Source organism: Papaver somniferum, chromosome 3 (genome assembly GCF_003573695.1).
Source record: "Papaver somniferum cultivar HN1 chromosome 3, ASM357369v1, whole genome shotgun sequence".
Classification (NCBI taxonomy): Eukaryota; Viridiplantae; Streptophyta; class Magnoliopsida; order Ranunculales; family Papaveraceae; genus Papaver; species Papaver somniferum.
The window spans coordinates 47,513,357-47,532,533 of record NC_039360.1 but is presented as its reverse complement, the minus strand read 5'-3'; the positions used below and the strand labels follow the sequence as shown (position 1 = coordinate 47,532,533).

General features: G+C 38.1%; 1 protein-coding gene across 1 annotated transcript; it reads right to left on the bottom strand.

Moving 5' to 3' along the window:
- Positions 1-9,099: 9,099 nt before the first annotated feature.
- LOC113356080 (E3 ubiquitin-protein ligase RNF170-like) lies at positions 9,100-12,630 on the bottom strand. The gene is made up of 5 exons (XM_026599088.1): positions 12,318-12,630; positions 10,492-10,691; positions 9,805-9,906; positions 9,598-9,649; positions 9,100-9,516 (listed from the first exon to the last, which is right to left on the bottom strand). The coding sequence occupies exons 1-5, from the start codon at positions 12,406-12,408 to the stop codon at positions 9,404-9,406; spliced, it is 558 nt and encodes a 185-aa protein (XP_026454873.1). The 5' UTR covers positions 12,409-12,630; the 3' UTR covers positions 9,100-9,403.
- Between the last annotated feature and the right edge of the window lie 6,547 nt (positions 12,631-19,177).

Sequence of the window (19,177 nt, the reverse complement as noted above, 5' to 3'; positions counted from 1 at the left end):
TTCATTAATGCATTTAGCGAGGTTATTCATTTATCCCCTTAGTTTAAATTGGGACAGAAAAAAATTATTCATTTGACGAGATTATTCAATTATCGAGGTTAGGGTGTATTTCTTTGATCCTAGGACCAAGAGAGTAACACCCGTGTTTTCTAGGGTCTTAAAATAATTACTCATATAAAGAAAAACCTCTTTCTTAATTTATTTTTTGTTACAAGGAGATTCGAACCCTAGGGCTTTTGTTCGTCTCCTCCGGTCACCACTCTCTAATCCTCTTCCCACCATACCCCATTTTAGACTTTTCGAAGTTGCCAACCGGATTCGATCCTTGAATCTCCATTAGTCTCCGATCATCACTCTCTAATTCTCTACCCACCAGATCCAATTTTAAACTTGCAACCGGATTCGACACTTGAATCTGCAAATCTGAAAGTGAGCGGGAAGATGAATCAAGAAGGTACGTATTTTCAATCAGCTAATCTAGTTGCTTCTCCATTGTATCCAAACTCAGTAGCTTGGTCTGATGAGAATCTGGTTGCTATTGCATCTGGACATCTTGTAACAATTCTGAATCCATCACGACTTAATGGAGCTCGAGGACTTATTACAATTCCTGCAAGTAAGCCTTTTCCAATCGGTGTAATTAACAAACCTGATTTGGTTACCAGCTCCTGTTTATTGCCCGTCTCTCTGTCACGTAATGATGCCCAGCCGTGTGTGCGATCAATTTCATGGTCTCCTCTTGGACTGGCTCCTAATTCAGGGTGCTTGCTTGCTGTTTGCACTGCACAAGGTCGTGTAAAGCTTTACCGCTCGCCATATGCGGAGTTTTGTGCTGAGTGGATAGAGGTTAAAGACATTTCTGACTTGTTGTTTGATTATCTGGTAAGTGTCAACTTTGGAGAGGAGGAACAAGCAGTTGAAAATGGATTAGTTATGGAGTGTTGGAATGATCCGAAGAACTCTGCGGTCAGTAAGAAGCGGAAGCGGAAAATTACTGGTGCAGCAGATTTGGGTAATCAACTTTCTATTCATCTAATGAAGCAGGATGAGAAGCTGTTTACTACATGCACAGAGTTGGCCTGCTTCCCGTGCTCCTTACTCAAGAAGGGATCAACTGTAGAGGTTCTTGAACAGAATGGGAATCAGCGTATTTGGGTTGGCGGTGTAATAAAGCGTGTGGTAAAAGCAAAAGCTCTTGTTTTGTTTCGGGAAAAAATGAATGGAAAACAAGAGGAATGGGTAGAACTGAACGGTGAACATAATGATAGTGTTGTCATTGGTAATGCACCTAATAAGAATATCTCCTCGCTCAGAATTCGTCCCTCTATGGATGTTGGTAATCTTCCAGAAGAAATAGCTCTAGTAGAAAGTAATGAAGTGGAGGGAATTCTCAGTATTGGGAAAAATATAGAAGCTTGGACAAATGAGAGGTGGGTGGAGGGTTTATTTATGGGATTTAATGGCAATAACCTGACAGTGCAACTTTCGGGTTTATCAGACTGCATTGAGTTAAACACTATGTCAGTTAGATTGGCACCGGTATGGAATGGTGAAGTAAAATCATGGCAAGTTACTGTTGTCAATATTGAGTCAAGTAATCGGAATTTGTTGCAGATAGTTGAGGTGCAACCTCAAAAGGTCACTGAGAAGCCTCTCAAGAGTACACGAGGGAGTGGCAGTCGGCCGTTGTTAAGTGCAGAGAAATACGCTTCTCGCAGTTCAATGTTGTCATCTGTTATTGTTGCCTGGTCACCAACCCTGCATCCATCCAATGACTGTGCAATACTAGCAGTTGGAGGGAAGATTGGTAAGATTTCTTTCTGGAGAATCCATGAACCTCATTGCTATTCTGTTGAACAAAGTACGGATTCTGTTGATGTCATCCTTGTTGGACTCCTTCAGGCTCATAATACATGGATCACCGCAATCTGCTGGGAACTTTCTGCTAAAGCTTTAGAAAATCAGGTTCTTTTAGTTACAGGGAGTTCTGACGGAAGTGTAAGAATTTGGCTGGGTGAGAAAGCGATGCTCGCTTCTTCAGAAGTCAATTCTGCTCCATTTACTTTACTGCAGGAGGTAACGGCAGATGCGTCTTCTCCAGTATCAATTCTTTCGTTGACTGTACCTTCAAGGTCCCCAGACAAGATGTCATTAGCAGTTGGGAGAGGGTCTGGATTATTGGAATTGTGGATCTGTGACACGAGTAATTACGAATTTGAATTTGCTGGCTCATACGAGGCACATGGTCAAGTGGTAACAGGTCTAGCTTGGGCGTTTGATGGCTGTTGTTTGTATAGCTGTGGTCAGGACAACGCTATATGTTGCTGGATTTTACATGGCTCCACTCTCCATATGGCTCCAACTCCTTCAAATACTCTTGGCCCTTGGCCTTCTACTGATCTTCCTCACGTCTCTGATTCGTGCTTTGGTTTAGCAGTTTCCCCTGGAAATTTGGTGTCTGTTGTGGCTCGTGGCTTTGATACTAATCTTTTGAATCCAATGTATCAGGCAAGAACCCAAAAGGCGGCTGTCGAATTCTTCTGGGTTGGTGGGCAGGACCATGAAATTTCATCTGATGTAAATGAAGGGTTCGAAATCGAACCTTATCCTGGTCTCTCGCAGAGGGAAATGATGTTCTGGGAGTCGAACATATTATTATCTCTCAATCAGTATGATAACCTAGATAAACCACTAGTTCTTTGGGATGTCATAACAGCATTATCAGCTCTAAAGAAGTCCACACCAAAAGTTGTAGAAAAGATTCTAGCAAAATGGTTGTCAAGTTGGCTTTTAGACTCCAATCTTGACTTTTCGACGGACAAGATCTTGTCACATGCCAGGGATTCTTTATCTAAAATTCAGTCCCGCAAGATTCACCTCCTCAACATCTTCGGCCGGAAATTGATGCTATCTGAACTGAAGGTGGATACTCTTAATAAACAGGATGGGTTAGAAGAGTTGGGTATTGCTGAAAATGAGAACCTTAAGCCGTGGTTTCACTTGCTTACTAGCAATGAAAGACAATTAAGAGCAAGGCTTGTCACGTTTAGTTTCGCAGCCGTACTAAGTCTTGCTTCTTCGTCCTCCACAAATAATTCTAACTACTGGGAGCCACATGGAATTGCACAGATGGAGCAATGGGTAACAATCAATCAGGAACAGATACATCTTGCATCTGAAGTAAACAAGCTGAACAAGAGCAAGCTCCATTCAATTTCTGAATATGTTACAAAGGAGGAGCGTTGCAACTTTTGTCCAGCTCCAGTTCCATTTGAATCTCCGGAAGGTGATTTATGTGGTGGTTCAAAGAACAGTAAAGGAGTAAATGATCGCCACAAGCTATCACGCTGTGCTGCTTCAATGCAGGTTTGTCCAACCACTCCACTGTGGTTGTGTGTTTGTTGTTATAGGTGGGTTTGGAAACTACCACCTCAAACTTTATTTATAATGCGTGCATACGCTTCAGGTCTGAATTCTCTAAAGGAAGCAGAAGTATCTTCAAAACCCTTTTGCCCCTTTTGTGGGATTTTATTGCAGAGACTGCAACCTGAGTTTTTACTCTCACCATCCCCTGTGTAAACTATATTGTATTTATACGTAGTTTTGTAGTATAGCCCTATTTAATAAATTAAAAATTGGGTTTTTGCAACAAACAAAAAGAAGAAAAAAAAGAAAAGGAAAAAACTGTTGTAAATATTAATTATTGGGTGGCCGTCCACCATTGGATGCTTATTTAAATCATATTTTTTTAGTGCACCGTGGAACTATGCATGATGCTCTATAAGCACAGGCTAACAGGTGTCTTTGGACGTGTCCCTTTAGCATTTGTACCCGGTGCCTATATAAACCCAGTTGGGTTCCTGATGTTGTAACAATAAGATGAACAGAAACTAATGGAAGTTGCCTCCTTCTCTTCCACTTTGTTCTTAAGCTTTATTTATATGCACACATGTCATCTGTATTAAGTTGTATCTTAGCTCATAAACAGTAGTTCGGTTACGGCGTTATCAGCACGAATAACTCGATGCTGCCAATTGATAAACCAGTGTTTGAAGATGTTTATGTCGAGCTGCCAGGGTAGTAACACTATTAATGGAGGCAAGTTGTTCTACAAATATTGCAAATTTGTACGGATGTTTTTGGGTAAGTGCGGGATGATGAGAACCGCGACTCCGTAAACTTTAATAATTTTCCGCTATATTATTTTTGTTATGGTACTTACGGTTTTAATACCAGCGAAGCGAGAAATTGTTGTATCCTTAGAGGATAACATAAATTTAATTTCTCTTGCTCTAAATAATCTCCAGAGATTTTGAAATAATTCCACCAGAAGCTGGAATTTCGTCTAACATAGTATGGATGCAAAAGGCACGCTCTGCTAGCCCATTGGTCCCAGAAGTGACCCGTTACAAAAGTGCTAGCCGTTTCTATCGGCGGTCCCTGAAGCGACCAACTAGGGAACTTTGTCATAAACTGTTTATCCATTTGCGCACTTGTAAATTAATATTTCGTTGACCCTGGAAGTGACGAAGTTGGAGATTTGTTAATATTGTATTAGTACCATATTTGTTTGGATGTTTATCCTTTGTTTTAAGTTTTGTCTATTTTCTTTGCTTATTTTTGTAAATAATGGATTCCAGAAGCAATCCATGAGATGTTGTCGACTCCAGAAGCAGTCCAACATACATTTTGTGCATTCCTGTAATAATCCAAAATTTATGGGTTCCAGCAGTAATCCATAAAATAGACTCCAGAAATGGTCTATCGATATAGTTGGATTCCAGGAATTAGCCATAAAACTTTGGGTTCCCGAAGTATCCCATGGTTACCAAATGTTTTTGTTGATGACTCTACTATTTTTCTCTCGTCTATCTTTGCCAAAGGATATGGATTCTAGAAGTGATCTATTCAGTAAAGATATGGATGATGGAGATATTTGTTTCAAAAACAGCGGAACAACAAAAACAAATTTTCGAACCACTTTTATAACCTTGTAGAGGTTTTGCGAAATGTAAAATATCATTTCAGGTTTGAATAGTATCATAGACGTCTGCGGAAGAGCGTATATCATTTTATCTGATGGTGTATTGTTTGCCTTATATTCTATCAGGTTCCAGAAGAATCTGTTGAGTTTTAGGAATATTTGGTATTACCACCTTGAAATAATAAATGAGCATTTTTATGGAGTATTTTGTTACTTCGTTTGTTTTTGTGCCAGAAGCACGTTTAGAGAAGCTTGAGGCTCTCTCTTTTATGGGGTGTGCCATATGAAAATTCTATCCGTAGAATCTCACAGTGTCATTAGCCAGAAGCTTAATGACCTCAACTTTTCATGCTCATGCATGGTCGTTATGGACACCAAAGTTCTACCAAGATGAGTAGACGATTTAAAATGCTCATAGGCATCTTTTACAGAACCTGAAGATTCTATTAGATGAGGATGTAAATTGTGTTGTTGGTCCCTGAGACAATTAGTTGTTAAATTGCATCAACATTAAAATTATGGTAACCAGTTGCTGAATCACCAACATTAATCCCTAGAAAGGATTCAAGGTGGCATATGCAGAACTTATTCACCCTGCAGTATGGACAATTATTTCAATACTTTATCGTATTGACAGACACATCCACTAGATGGTCTCTCGTGTTTGCTAAGATGCTCACACTATTTGTTTGGTTGCATACCTATTTTCTGGACTTTCTTGTTAAGTCCATTTAATTTGGTGGTAAATTTATAGGCTTTTGATGCTTTGCCTTCAGTTGGTATTATATCAAACATATAAACAACACATGTGCATACTCAACATGGTCTAGTTGAGTTCTTTGTTTAAGCATCTTTAGTTTATTGCTCGACCAACTATTTACCATCAATTACATCTTGGGAAGCAACCTTACAACTTACGTATTTGTTCCATAACGTCACCTAGCTATATATGTTGGTTTTGATTCATAAGATATTTAAAACCATGTGTTGGTAATGTCTTATTGAAGATGAGACTGTATTCCCGTCGTTAGGGGGAGGAAGTAAACCGTTATAAGGAACGGCGTGAAATATCTTATCTTTTGTCGAGCCTGCAGCTGTTTTTTGGATACCTATTGTGTAGTTAAATTAAAACCTAAAAACTATTATGAGCAGAATTGCCTTTGAAAATCAGGCAATTATGGAACCAGAAGTTTCCAGAAATGAGATAGTAATGTTTTCGCCATGATCAGGAAAACAAAAATGCCACCATAAGTTGGCATGACAACCCGCCACCAGAAGTTTGGCAAGATTAGGGTTGATAACCTTTAAGGTTCTCCCACTTTAGTCAGGGGGAGAAACGTCACCATAAAAGGATGGTGCAAATTATGATAACCTAAAAAGGGTTTTTCCCGCCTAAACTAGGGGGAGAAAGACTGCCATCTGAAGATGGCACGTATTATGTCGACAACCTTAAGGGTTTTCCCTTGAAGTCATGTATATTACAAGAACCACCTAAAGGTTGCAGTGAACAATGTCGATAAATTAAATAGGTTATCTGATTAAGTGTTTATCCTGATCAAAGAAAGTTTGGCTGCCACTAGAATTGGCGTGAAACATCTCATTTGTTTTCTCACACCAAGATATTGGACGTAATTGAGGTGTTGGAGATTACTCGTGATTAAAATAAATAACTGCAGTAGCTCCGGGAAATTATTGTTCGTCACTTGCTTGAGAATGCAGACACAAGAAGTTGTCACAGCAGGTTAAATCATGCATCTCGCAATGACCAAGTCGTGTGTTAAAACACGCTTGAGGCCTGAATAACTGCCTCATATATGCCTCTTAAAGGAGAGTCCAATCACTTTTCTAATATGTAGTGCTCTTGAAGAGAGACTACAAATAGTGCTCGTGGAGACTATCGGAATATGATCCACACTCTCTAAGCTTATACCTCATTAAAAATGAGAAAATGATAATGCCCCTGAAGTGGCGCTGGTACCAGTCTGTGAAAATTTTAAGTATACATGCATTAGAGAAATGTGTGGGATCTATATAGTTGTCTATTATCTATTTATAATGATGGTTATGTACCTCTTTTCAGAGGAACATCGACATTGTGATTGGTAGGCATATGATCCGTTCCCCTCAAACTAAGGTAGAGGATGGAATCTCTCGAAAAAGCGCAATTAATGTTCGGATCCGACTCACACTGTAAAATCATAAGACCTGAATATTACAGGTTGGTGTTTGAGATGAAGCGCAGAGAGAGTAATATAATCGCTCAAGGTGCGATTTAAGGGTTTTTCCTGCTGAACCCCTAGGATTGGTTCTGTAAAACCAAAGGTATTCTCCTAATATTGATGCACCTTAGCGTGGTAGTCTCTGAAGGAATCTAATTGCATCTTGTTTTGTGATTATATTTGAGACTTTAAAGGATTCTACTTTTCCTAGACCAGGCATCCACCTGACTTTGTGAATTACGTCATGTCTGAAATTTAGTCATAATCACCATCTTGAAGAGGAGAAATTTGATGAACAATCCTTGTGCATTTTATGTTCTTGGTATAAGGTTAATATCCGGATGAAATGATGATATCATTTTTGTCTTCTGAAAGAACCCTTAGTAGCGCTAAAATCCACGCTTGAACTAAATTTTGAGATCTCGTCGAAATTGAAATATTTCTCGGCCAGAAGTTCGAGAATATGCTAGCACAGACTAGGGTATCTAACTTTTGATACTGGTAATACTTATTTTGCTACTAAAATTTACACCATTACTATGTGATTCCCAAAAATGGGAAGTGATCGATCTATCTGATACGTACTAGAAATAATACTTTATAGTCCAGAAGTACCATATACGAATATAATGCATGCATTATCTTGTTGTGTTCTAACTATTGTTTTGCAGGTTACACTTTTAGAGGCTGAAATTGATTCTACGGTATTTATGAGTTTATAAAAGGCCTTTCATTGTTATGCCTGGAGTTAAAGAGTAAATAAATTGGTGTGCAATGGACTGAGAATTTAAATACGAGGTGTACAATGGCGATTGTTCACCCGGCGCAAAATCTGGCAGTCAATCCTCCATAAACTGAACTTAGTAAAGCAGTTTTTCTAAAGGCTGTAAAATGTCCACACCACCAACCGCTTTAAGAAGTCATGCTTCAGGGGGAGTAAACTCGTAGAATCTTTGGCTGAGCTTAAACGCGCTGTGCTCTTTTTCCTTCATCAAGGTTTTGTCCCGAGGGGTTTTTCTTGTCAAGGTTTTAACGAGGCAGCATATGCGTATCCAACACTGTCATTCGGCGACGTCCGTTGTACTCTTTTCCTTTGGTCTGGTTTTGTCCCACGTGGTTTTCCAGACGAGGTTTTTAACGAGGCAACATGCTCTTCGACGTCGGCATTATTCTGAATTTTGGTGGCCAGGTTTTGTCCCAAGCGGTTTTCCTGGCACAAGCGTTCAGGTTTTGTCCCCAAGTGGTTTTCCTAACGCAATTTTTTATGGTAGAAGTATTTCTCGGCGCTAAGGTTTTATCCCAAGTGGTTTTCCTGGCGTAAATCTTGTCAAAGAAAATATTTTGTGGCGGCGACCACCCTCTTTCTAAGCTCGGGTTTTGTCCTAAATGGTTTTCCTGACGCAACTTTGACAGAGGAAGTATTTCATGGCGATAACCAACCTCATTATGAGCTCAGGTTTTGTTCCAAATGATTTTTCCTGACGCAGTTTCAACAACGGGTGAAAATTAGTAACGACCATCAACAATGAATTTTTTGTTCGGATTTTGTCATGTCGGATTTTATTAACGACGAAGCAATTACTTTAAAATGGTGGACATCCAAAGGGAGTGTTGTAAATATTAATTATTGGGTGGCCGTCCACCATTGGATGCTTATTTAAATCATATTTCTTAGTGCACCATGGAACTATGCATGATGCTCTATAAGCACAGGCTAACAGGTGTCTTTGGACGTGTCCCTTTAGCATTTGTACCTAGTGCCTATATAAACCCAGTTGGGTTCCTGATGTTGTAACAATAAGAAGAACAGAAACTAATGGAAGTTGCCTCCTTCTCTTCCACTTTGTTCTTAAGCTTTATTTATATGTACACATGTCATCTGTATTAAGTTGTATCTTAGCCCATAAACAGTATTAAGTTGTATCTTAGCCCATAAACAGTAGTTCGGTTACGGCGAATTATAACAAAACCCACTCTTTTTTTCATTCATCTTTTTTCAACTGGCGACTACATTAAAAAAAAAGAATGAAGGTACAGCAATTTGTTGTTTTTTTTTTCATCTGTAGTTCCTCCACAAAAAATTGCACATCATTAAACACGGGATACAAAAGCCAGATAACATCACAAGCTTCTATGCTAACGAACATCTATGTATGTGCGTATTCTTCTAAACTTCACAAGCCGATGTTCAGGAGGCAATCTAAGTACCTCCGTAGCGAGAAAGAAGAGCTGATCGATATATGGCAGCAATGTGGAGGAAAAAGATGATCCCTATGAGGAGGTCATCCAAAAGACCTACTACTCCTACGATACCTGTAGAACATCAACAGTTGTTTAAATCTATTCAAGAAAAAAATAAAATAGGCATATTACTGGTTTACATAATAAAAGTACCTTCAGGAATGATGTCAATGGGGCTTAGTATGTAGATGGCACTTAATATCATCTGAAAATAAGAGACAGAAATGGATCAAAATTACTAGCAGGTCCAAATGCTCAGAAAGTTCTTAATATACCAAGAACTAAAGGTGTCAGTCTCTTCAGTTCATGGAAAGTACTATAAATATGTGCTGTAAAACAAGATTGCCAAAGAAACTTAACTGCAAAAATCATGCGAGCCCTGAAAACAAGGGGAAGAGTTCTTTGAGGATCTGTAAATTCCCGAGCCAACCTCCGCAGTAAAAATGGTAAATCCCTTAATCGCTGAGGAAAAGAAGAAGAGTCATCATGTCATAAAACAGAAGCAGCATACCAGTAAAAGAAGTAACCATTTGCACATGTTACTGATAAGTAAAAAAGGTGTCAGTTAATATATGAATGATAAAAATAGAACAATCAGAAAAAACGCATTACCAAGCATCATTTCCATTTTCAACAATTTAAATTGTAGGTGTATCCGTGTACAGATTTTTAATTTGAAGAATTAAGACATGGTAATTGTGCAGGCAATCAAAAAAGTATATCAACTCCACTTTTCTTCAAATATGTATAGAAAAACAAAAATCTAAGCGTCCAGACAGTAATATGTAATACATCTACCAAAGTTTTCTGTAGCACATAATCCATGATTTTCTTCATATTGGTTTCAGGCGAAGTAAAATAAGCATTTTCCACATTTGGTCCCAAAATCCAATGAGCTAACTTATGTAATAAGTCATTGCAGACAATGGAAAAAGAGATGATACGAAAATATGTTGGTCTTTACTCATCAATCGAAGTGTACAACATAGAACACTAAAGCTACTAACCAAAAAGAATGGGAATTATCATATACATGTCTATTTTTACCTGAACAAGACTACGATGTCCCCCACCGAATTGACGGTTGTATCTTTCTACATTTCCAAGAACCTCACCAACTTCTGGGTCATTTTGGTACCCGGAAGACGCCTCAGAAGGTATTATCAAAGTTATTGAACGGCGACATATGGGACACTTGCATGGCTGAAGTGTTGCTCCATGTTGCCAAACCCGCATAATACAACCACCTAAAATGATAAAGTAAAAACATAAACAGTATAAACATAGGATCTAGATAAGCAAAATACTTCTTAAAACTCAAACCTCTAAATAAGAACATACAGAATGAGGCTAGGAATTGCAAGTATGAAAACACTTTGTCCATAGAACTAATATATCAACAGCTGCTAGCAGAAAATCCATCTTGAAACAAACTAATCGATTAGCACAGTCACTATAATTATTCAGTCAGAAAGGCTCCATCATTCATCGACAAGCATACCTCAAACAGGAATAAGGATTTCCAGTTACATAGCCTACTGTAAGCATACCTCATATCACATAATGACAATATTGAAGACAGACAATCCATGATAAGATGATGAACAAGTGTAATTTCATGCAACAGGAAAATACTGGAATTAAACAAGCTACAAGTAACAAACATTCCAGGAGAAACTTGGCTTTTCAGCAAGCAATACTCCTTGCATATACAAAAAAAAATCAATATATTCGAACCGGGAATTCATGATGCAGCAAGACATGGTACTTAAAGACAGAAACTTCTGTACCATGTACATAAATACTGGAGACTAAATAACCACTAAAATCCTATCCTTTAACCTGGACACTTACATCGTCAGAAACCTTTTACCTAGAGCATGAGAATGAACAAATCCATCCATAATTTCTTCACTTATTATACTTCTATATGTCTGGCAACTAAAATACATGTTAGTCTTCATCCATAGGCTGTTCAAGAGTGCAAAAAGCTTTAGGATTAACCTAGATGTAGATGGTAGACCTAGCAATTTGAGCAACCTATAAGCCTATATCCTAATACAACTATGCTGACTTGCCTACAATTTCATGTAGGTATATGCTTCTAAAAGCATCCAAAAATTACCAAACTACAAAATGCAAAAATCCTAATTCCGGAAGAAGAAAGTATCTACATGATGCAGTAGCATCACACATTGTTCAATGTTATAGTAGTGTAAGAACATATTTCTGGCTAAGAAATTCAGGATGTCAGTGTGACTCAATGTCTTATACAAAATAATTCCTTACAAACACTAACTTAAAAAGAAAACAGATCATCGCCATCCCCACACTTACATCATACTCACGAAAATTCCATCATACCCATACAGTCTACCTACCTCTGTAAATTCAACTAAGCTTTCATCTAACATTGTAACATAAGTGACAACAAGTCAGATAATGGAAGCTCGTGATTGTTTATGACCTAGATTGTGCAAATTGATAAACCAACACCAAAATTCAGTAAAACGCATGAACAACCTACCACTCAAAACCTAGAAAGGAAACACACTCTCCTAAAAAAACATATCATACACCCAAATAAAAGTATAAAACCACAGATGCGAAGAACCCGAACCAAGAACCAGGCTAGGGTTCATTCCCTCGCAATTGAGGGTGACAAATTTCTTCCATCTAAAGGGTTTACGCGATCATTATAATGCACTCTTTCACCTTCAATTCTACAATGAGTCAACGCTGATCACGATTTTCAATTGATGAAATTTCCAGAAAATAACAAAATCACGATCTAATTTTTAGAGAAGAAAAAAAACAAACCATCAAAAACCCTAAAACACTGGGTTGAGAGAGATGGAAAAGAAGAAACGTACCACAAAACCAGTGAGAACAATTAGCTTGACATGGAAGATTGAAATTATCATGACACACTGAGCAAACATCATTCTCTGGAGGTCCTTCCATTTTTCTTCTTCAAATTATCATCTACTAGTAATTTTATTTTATTTTGTTGCAGAAAAAATATTGGAAATGGTGGTGGATTTGATGGTTTCGAGGAAAGGCGCGTTTGAAGAGTGTAGGACCGATGCTTGAACACGGTCTTTATCCCCCCTCTTAAATTGGTCACTCTTTCTCTTTCTTAGTGCAATTCCTATAGGATGAACAAACTCAATGTTTGTTCATTTTGATCCCATTATGGAATGAACAAACCAAGAAAATGGATATTCAAATGAATAGATATGTTCATTTGAACATTGAGTCACCCCAACAAACGCGCGACTAGGGTAATAGCGCGCACTATTCCAAATAATGCTGGCGTCAATAGCGATGACGCCCGCATTCTCAGCGCTGTCGCGTGTTTTTAGTTAAAGCGCCAGCGATATTTCTAGAAACGCCAGCGCCATCCCCTATGTCGCCCCTCACATATTCTCTCTCCAAAACCTGATTATTATAATTATGGTTTATTTTTTATTATTTATTTTATTAGTTAAATTATCTGTGGGACCAAACTCTTATTAGTTTATATAAATAAAATGATTAGTGAGACCCAACTCTTATTAGTTTATGTTAATAAAATTAATAGTGGGACCCTAAAATATCAGATTTGTTCAGTTTGCCTTGTTTTCCATAGTGGAGAATGCAGTTTGTTCATCCACGTGGCTGAACAAATTTTTATTTTTGTTCATTGCCATAGGAACTGCTCTTAGTCGTTAAGGTGTAACTTGTAAGTGCAACCACGGTAAGAAATTACAGTACGAACTTTCCTAGTAACATACACTTTCCTAATGAAGGTTATTATTGGGGCGTCACACTCCATTAAAGGGGCTTTACTTGGATATCTGGTGACCAAAAATCTGGTTAAGGGATACTTTTGATTCAATAGCAATTTGTCCAAATTACCCTTCAATTAAAATTAAAACAAAAACAGAATAAAAACCTAATCTAATCTTCTCACTTTCAACCTTTTGACTCCTGCTCTTCTTCTTCTCCTCTTTCTCTTCTTCTTCTTCTTCACAGTAAATTTTCACATCAATTCATTTCATCGTTTTCGATTAATCGGCAATCCGAAAAATTGAACCTCGTAGGATTGAAATCTGTATGAAAGATGAGGAAGAAACAAACTGATTGCAGTAATGGTAATCAAAATCTCAATCAACCCCCTGACCAACAACTTCATCCTCAACAGCCACCGATTGAAGCAACTGATTTTTCGGAATTTTGAACTCCTCAACAACAACCCATGGTGTATGTAAGGTATTAGTCGACAAACCCATCTATTCTTACTCATTTTGTGCTTAAAACATGTTAGATTGAATCAAATCGAAGCAAAATTAGGGTTTCTGTTTTGTTTTTGAAGGTGTTATGCCTAGGTTCGCCAAGCGTAAGTCTAGTGTTTGAAGAACTTACGCCTAGGTTTAGAGGAATTCAAGACGTGAATTGATTTTACATGTAGGTTTACGTCCCTAGCGAGACAATTTTTCCAATCGTATCTACTTACGCTTGGTTTTTCAGTAGACAAAACCCAGGCGTAAAAGTTTCTGGATGTTTTCAAGGAATTGCAATTTAGGTTTACGCCTAGGTTCCGGCACCAAAGTTTCCAGGCGTATTTCTTTTACGCCTAGGTTGGTTTAATGATTTTTCCAGACGTATGTTTTTACGCCTAGGTTCCGACACCAAAGTTTCCAGGCGTATATCGTTTACGCCTAGATTGGGTTACTGAATTTTCTAGACGTATACTCTTACACCTTGGTTGGATGATTGAACTTTCCAAGCGTATTATTTTACGTCTGGGTTCGGTTCTATTTTTCTCTCGGATTACCTAGACGTAATTAAGTCTGAACTTTTTTTTTAATAGATTGGCCCGTGTTACTAATTCATCAATACTAATTCTATAAGATCTATTTCTTGTAATTTGCAGGAATCCTGATAGAGTAAAGGCTAAAAAGAAGAGAGGAAATGATTTAACGCCAAAAGATACTCCTACACCTCGCCATGAAATTCATTATGGGGTAGAACATAGAGGTCTCCACAAGGATGCTAAGAAGAAGAAGGATATGACTCAAGAAAGTAGCTCAAGATGTCCTGAAGCATCTTAAGAGGAAGATAATGTTTTCCAAGATCTAGAAATTGAAGGGGAACAATTTCAACTACCGGTGATATCGGGAGGTACACTCGTGATTGGAGATACACCAAATCAACAACAAGAAGAAGAAGTTGTTGTTCAAGGAAAAGGGAAACAAGTTGTTGTTGCTTCACCTGAAGCTACACCTAAACCTCAAGTGAAGGAAAAGAAGCCGAGAAAGAAACCTTCACCAAAAGGCAAGCATATTCCTAAAGGCAGTAATTTGTTTCCAAAGAAGAAGAATGGTGCACTTTAGGGTGAGGCGCCCGATAAATCTGCGGTATTATTTGGTTATCCACATTCATGGGCTGCTAAGGTTTGCGAAAGCAGGGTAATAATCTCTAACTTTCTCTTATTTTGCATGATTTTGTTCAACTTGATATATTGTTTATTTGGTATAATTTAGAAATTTAACAAATTTGTTGTTTATACATTCTTTGTAGGATCATGAAATTGCGATAAAGAAACTGAAACATAAAAAGGTTGGTTATTGGCCGTTAGGTGAAGAATGTAAAGAGGTTCGTGATCTCGTATTGGATACAGAGCTAGATAATGGAATTCTCAACCATCAGCATGAATTTGATTCTATTATTGCATGTGCCTTTAGAGAGCGATATTGATTAGAAACCGATACTTTTCATCTTCCATTCAGCGAGATGATAATAACACCGGATGATGTGAAGCAAATCTTGAACTTAAACGTTGAAGGAAAATATGTTTCTGAAGGTTTTGGCAACAATATGAGTTGGGAAGACCTTTATGTCCTTGTTAAAGACACACTTGGATGGGAGCGAGCTGAGACGGAGAAACAATTTAAGTGGGATGGTGGAGATAAACCAGATGAAGCAAGAGATGGTCCATCTATACCTGTCAAAAAAATAATGTTGAAGAATCTGAAAGATATGTTTGGAAGAACACAAAAGGCTGTAGTAGAACGTCATGAGGTGATAGATGAAACAAGAGCTTTTCGTACATCCACCGCATACCTATTGCATTCCCTTGGTACCATATTCTTTCCTGATAACTCGGGGAATCGAGTAAATGTCCACTATCTACAATGGTTAAAAGATTTTCAGGAGACCAAAAAGTATGCTTGGGACACTGTCGCCCTCGCTTTTTTACTTGATAGTTTTCGAGAAGCTTCGAGGGTTGGAGCCACTGAACTTGCTGAGAATGTTGGTCTTTTTCAGGTAATTTATATAGTTTCAGTTTTGTTATATTTATCATTTTTTATTGGTTTTATGTATATAATTTTTATGGTTATATATAATTTGTTAGGCATGGGTATATAACCACTTTCCGACCATGAGACCTTCTACATCTTGGTCAGACGATGAGATTGGTCGTCCTACAGGAAAAAAGTTTGTATTCACTGGTACCTAAGTAAAGCACAAAGAAGAGAAGATAACTGATTTAAGGTTGAAAATGGATGCTCTCACTGTTCAAGATGTGATATTTGATCATTACATAAATATAAAGAAAGATAAGTTTGGAGAAAAGATTGATCATCGTGTTTTTTCAAGTTTGGAATCTTACAACGGGCCTTTGTTTCATCCTCATGGGTACGTAATGGCCAATCCATCTTGTTGTAGTTCCCACACATAACTCTCTTCAAGCTCATTTTTCAAGAAGCAAAATGCGACACTAAATGGAGAGTTGGTGGAAGTTTGTCCAACAATGTTCAACACCGTCATCTCATACTTGTTGGTCTTGTACGTGCAATTCCATTAAAAGTACTTGATTAGAGCACCGCGCCAATTGTACAAACTCGGGATGAGCCGATATGAGATTCTTTATTTGTTCATCCTCATCTTCATTATGGAAAACCGAGTAATTATACTTCTCCCCCAAATGCTTTAATTGTTGCATTTGATTCCTATTTTCCCATTGTTGATTTTTCAATTTTGTTTTGGCGTTGTAGATGGTTTTCAAAGTGGAAACATTCGACGGTTTTAGGATCTTTATATGACCGAGTATATCAATGGGTTTCATACGGTTTTCGGTCATGGAACTTACAATCATTTTTTTCTTCATCATTAAGCCGCGCCGCATAAGGATGGCTTAGCAAGGTCTTCGGTATTAGGTGGTTATGACGACCGCATACAACTTTCTCCAAATACCAAAAATCATTTTCATTATTCTTGTTGTGCTTGAATTGAAGCTTGAACAGGCAATTAGTCTTCTTGGTGAAAGTAGTGTTCTTCCTCTTCGTCTTTCCTTTTGATTCGGTACCCTTTTTCACATGACTTTTGCTAGTTCCACTACACTCGCAAACCATTTGAAAGTGGCGATCATTGGTTGATCCTGTTAGAGCAAAGCTCGGTCGACCTCGCATGCGTAGATATCTCAAGCATGTTTGTCAATGTTAGTGATCAAAACTATGAGTCTTGATTTCTAGCCTACATAGCTAAGTATCGGACTAGGATAGAAAAGTGTAGTTGAGCTCAAGGACTTCATGGTGATTCGACTTCATGGTGATTCATCATACAACGACGAATATCTACTCAAGGAACCGTGGAACTTCATCAACAAAAAGGTATGTGGAGACTTGAACTTATCTATCACTCAAAAGTCTATCTCTTCTATCTCCTATTTCTTGTGAGACAAAAGTCATATGCTATATAGACTGGATCATACACATTTTATGTTTCGAGCCGAGTATATCTCGCCTATCTGTATCTCGAAATCATGTGTTGGTAAAGAGTTTCGTTTTGATCAAGTTTATCTTCACCTAGTGACGAAAGTCATGAAAAGTTTCAATTACTTTGAGAATTGCTCTGACGTGAAACGGTCTGTGAATAACGTCTATATAACGTCCTTTGAGAATGTCTCAATGATTGGAATGAGAGTTTAGATTACATAACCATGTATTCCTTAATCCGAAGTTTTCGAACTTTGTTGAGAGAAACCGGAGGAATTGGCTTTGCCAAGTCCGCGAACCCAGTCTGGGAACTCAGTCCGCGAACTGACAGAAGTTCTCTTACCGAGAATTTTTGCTGGGATTTTCCAAAAACTCGTTTGCGTGTTAGTCCGCGAACTGGCGGAAGTCTCTTTGCCGAGATTTTCTGCTGAGTTTGGAAAACTCTGCCGGTTGCCTTAAGTCCGCGAACTTGTTTGTGAGCTTAAGTGGTTATGATCTAAAGATGTGCTCTGAACATGAAACTTAAATTACTAAGGAATGCTTTATGCAAACCGTGGCTATAAAGTTCATAAGCCGATTCAGTCGAATCGAATCATCTTTGTTTCACTTGTGTCTTGTGTAGTAACATAAGATCTCATAGCAATTGAACAACTCTCTAACTAGTTCATTTTAGTCAATTGAACTAGTTCTGGTGAAGAAGAACAAGGTTAATATGAAATTCTCATATGGTTAACCTTTTGGGTTACTATGTTGAACCAACATACACGTACACGTTTGGGAATGGATTTCACAAACCCAGTAAACGTCTACCCAAGTGTGTGTGACAAGCTATTTTTTTGATCCAACAGTTGAGAAATATTAGCTTGAATCTAAATCAGGTTTTCATCTAACGATGAATATGGATTGCTTTGTAACTAAGGAAAAACCCTGATTTGAAGGCTATATAAAGGAGACATCTAGCATTGTGCAAAACTAATCCCCACACATCTGTGTGATACTAGTGCGCTCGCTAGAGTCGATTCTCCTTTAACCTTTGGTTTTCTTCTCTAAAAACCAGGTTAACTACTTAAAGACTTAATTGGGATTGTAAAGCCAGACCGATACTACTTTATCGTAGTTGTGTGATATGATCTTGCATCTTCTGTCGTACGAGTACAATCTATTGATTGGCTTGAGATTGTGAGAGTTCTCCGATAAGCAAGATAAAGAAGTCACAAACATCTTCGTCTCACTGTTTGTGATTCCCCGAAAAACCGCCTGTGTAGTCAGGAAGGATTGTATAGAGGTGATTGATTAATCTAGGCTGTTCTTCGGGAATATAAGAGCGGATTATCAATTGGTTCATGTTCACCTTGATTTTCATATCTTAAGACGGAACAAAACCTAGGGTTTTTCTGTGGGAGACAAATTTATCCTTTGATAGACTTTTCTGTGTGAGACAGATTTGTTTATTATCAAGTCTGCGATTTTGGGTTGCAACAACTTTTGGTTGTGGGTGAGATCAGCTAAGGGAATCAAGTGCGCAGTATCCTGCTGGGATCAGAGGCGTAGGAGTACAACTGTACCTTGGATCGGTGGGAGACTGATTGGGGTTCAACTATAGTCCAGTCCGAAGTTAGCTTGGAGTAGGCTAGTGTCTGTAGAGGCTTAATACAATTTGTATTCAATCTGGACTAGGTCCCGGGGTTTTTCTGCATTTGCGGTTTCCTCGTTAACAAAATTTCTGGTGTCTGTGTTATTTCATTTTCCGCATTATATTGTTTATCTTTATAATTGAAATAATACAGGATGTGCGTTAAAGCTTAATCGATTAGAGATCCGACCTTGTGGTTGTCGATTTCATTGATTAACACTTGGACATTGGTCTTTGGTACCGTCCAAGTTAATCCTTGTATTTGTTAAAGATTCGCTATTGTTTTTAGCTTGAGTAATATCAAAAACAAGAGAGAGATATTAACTCCTTGAGATAC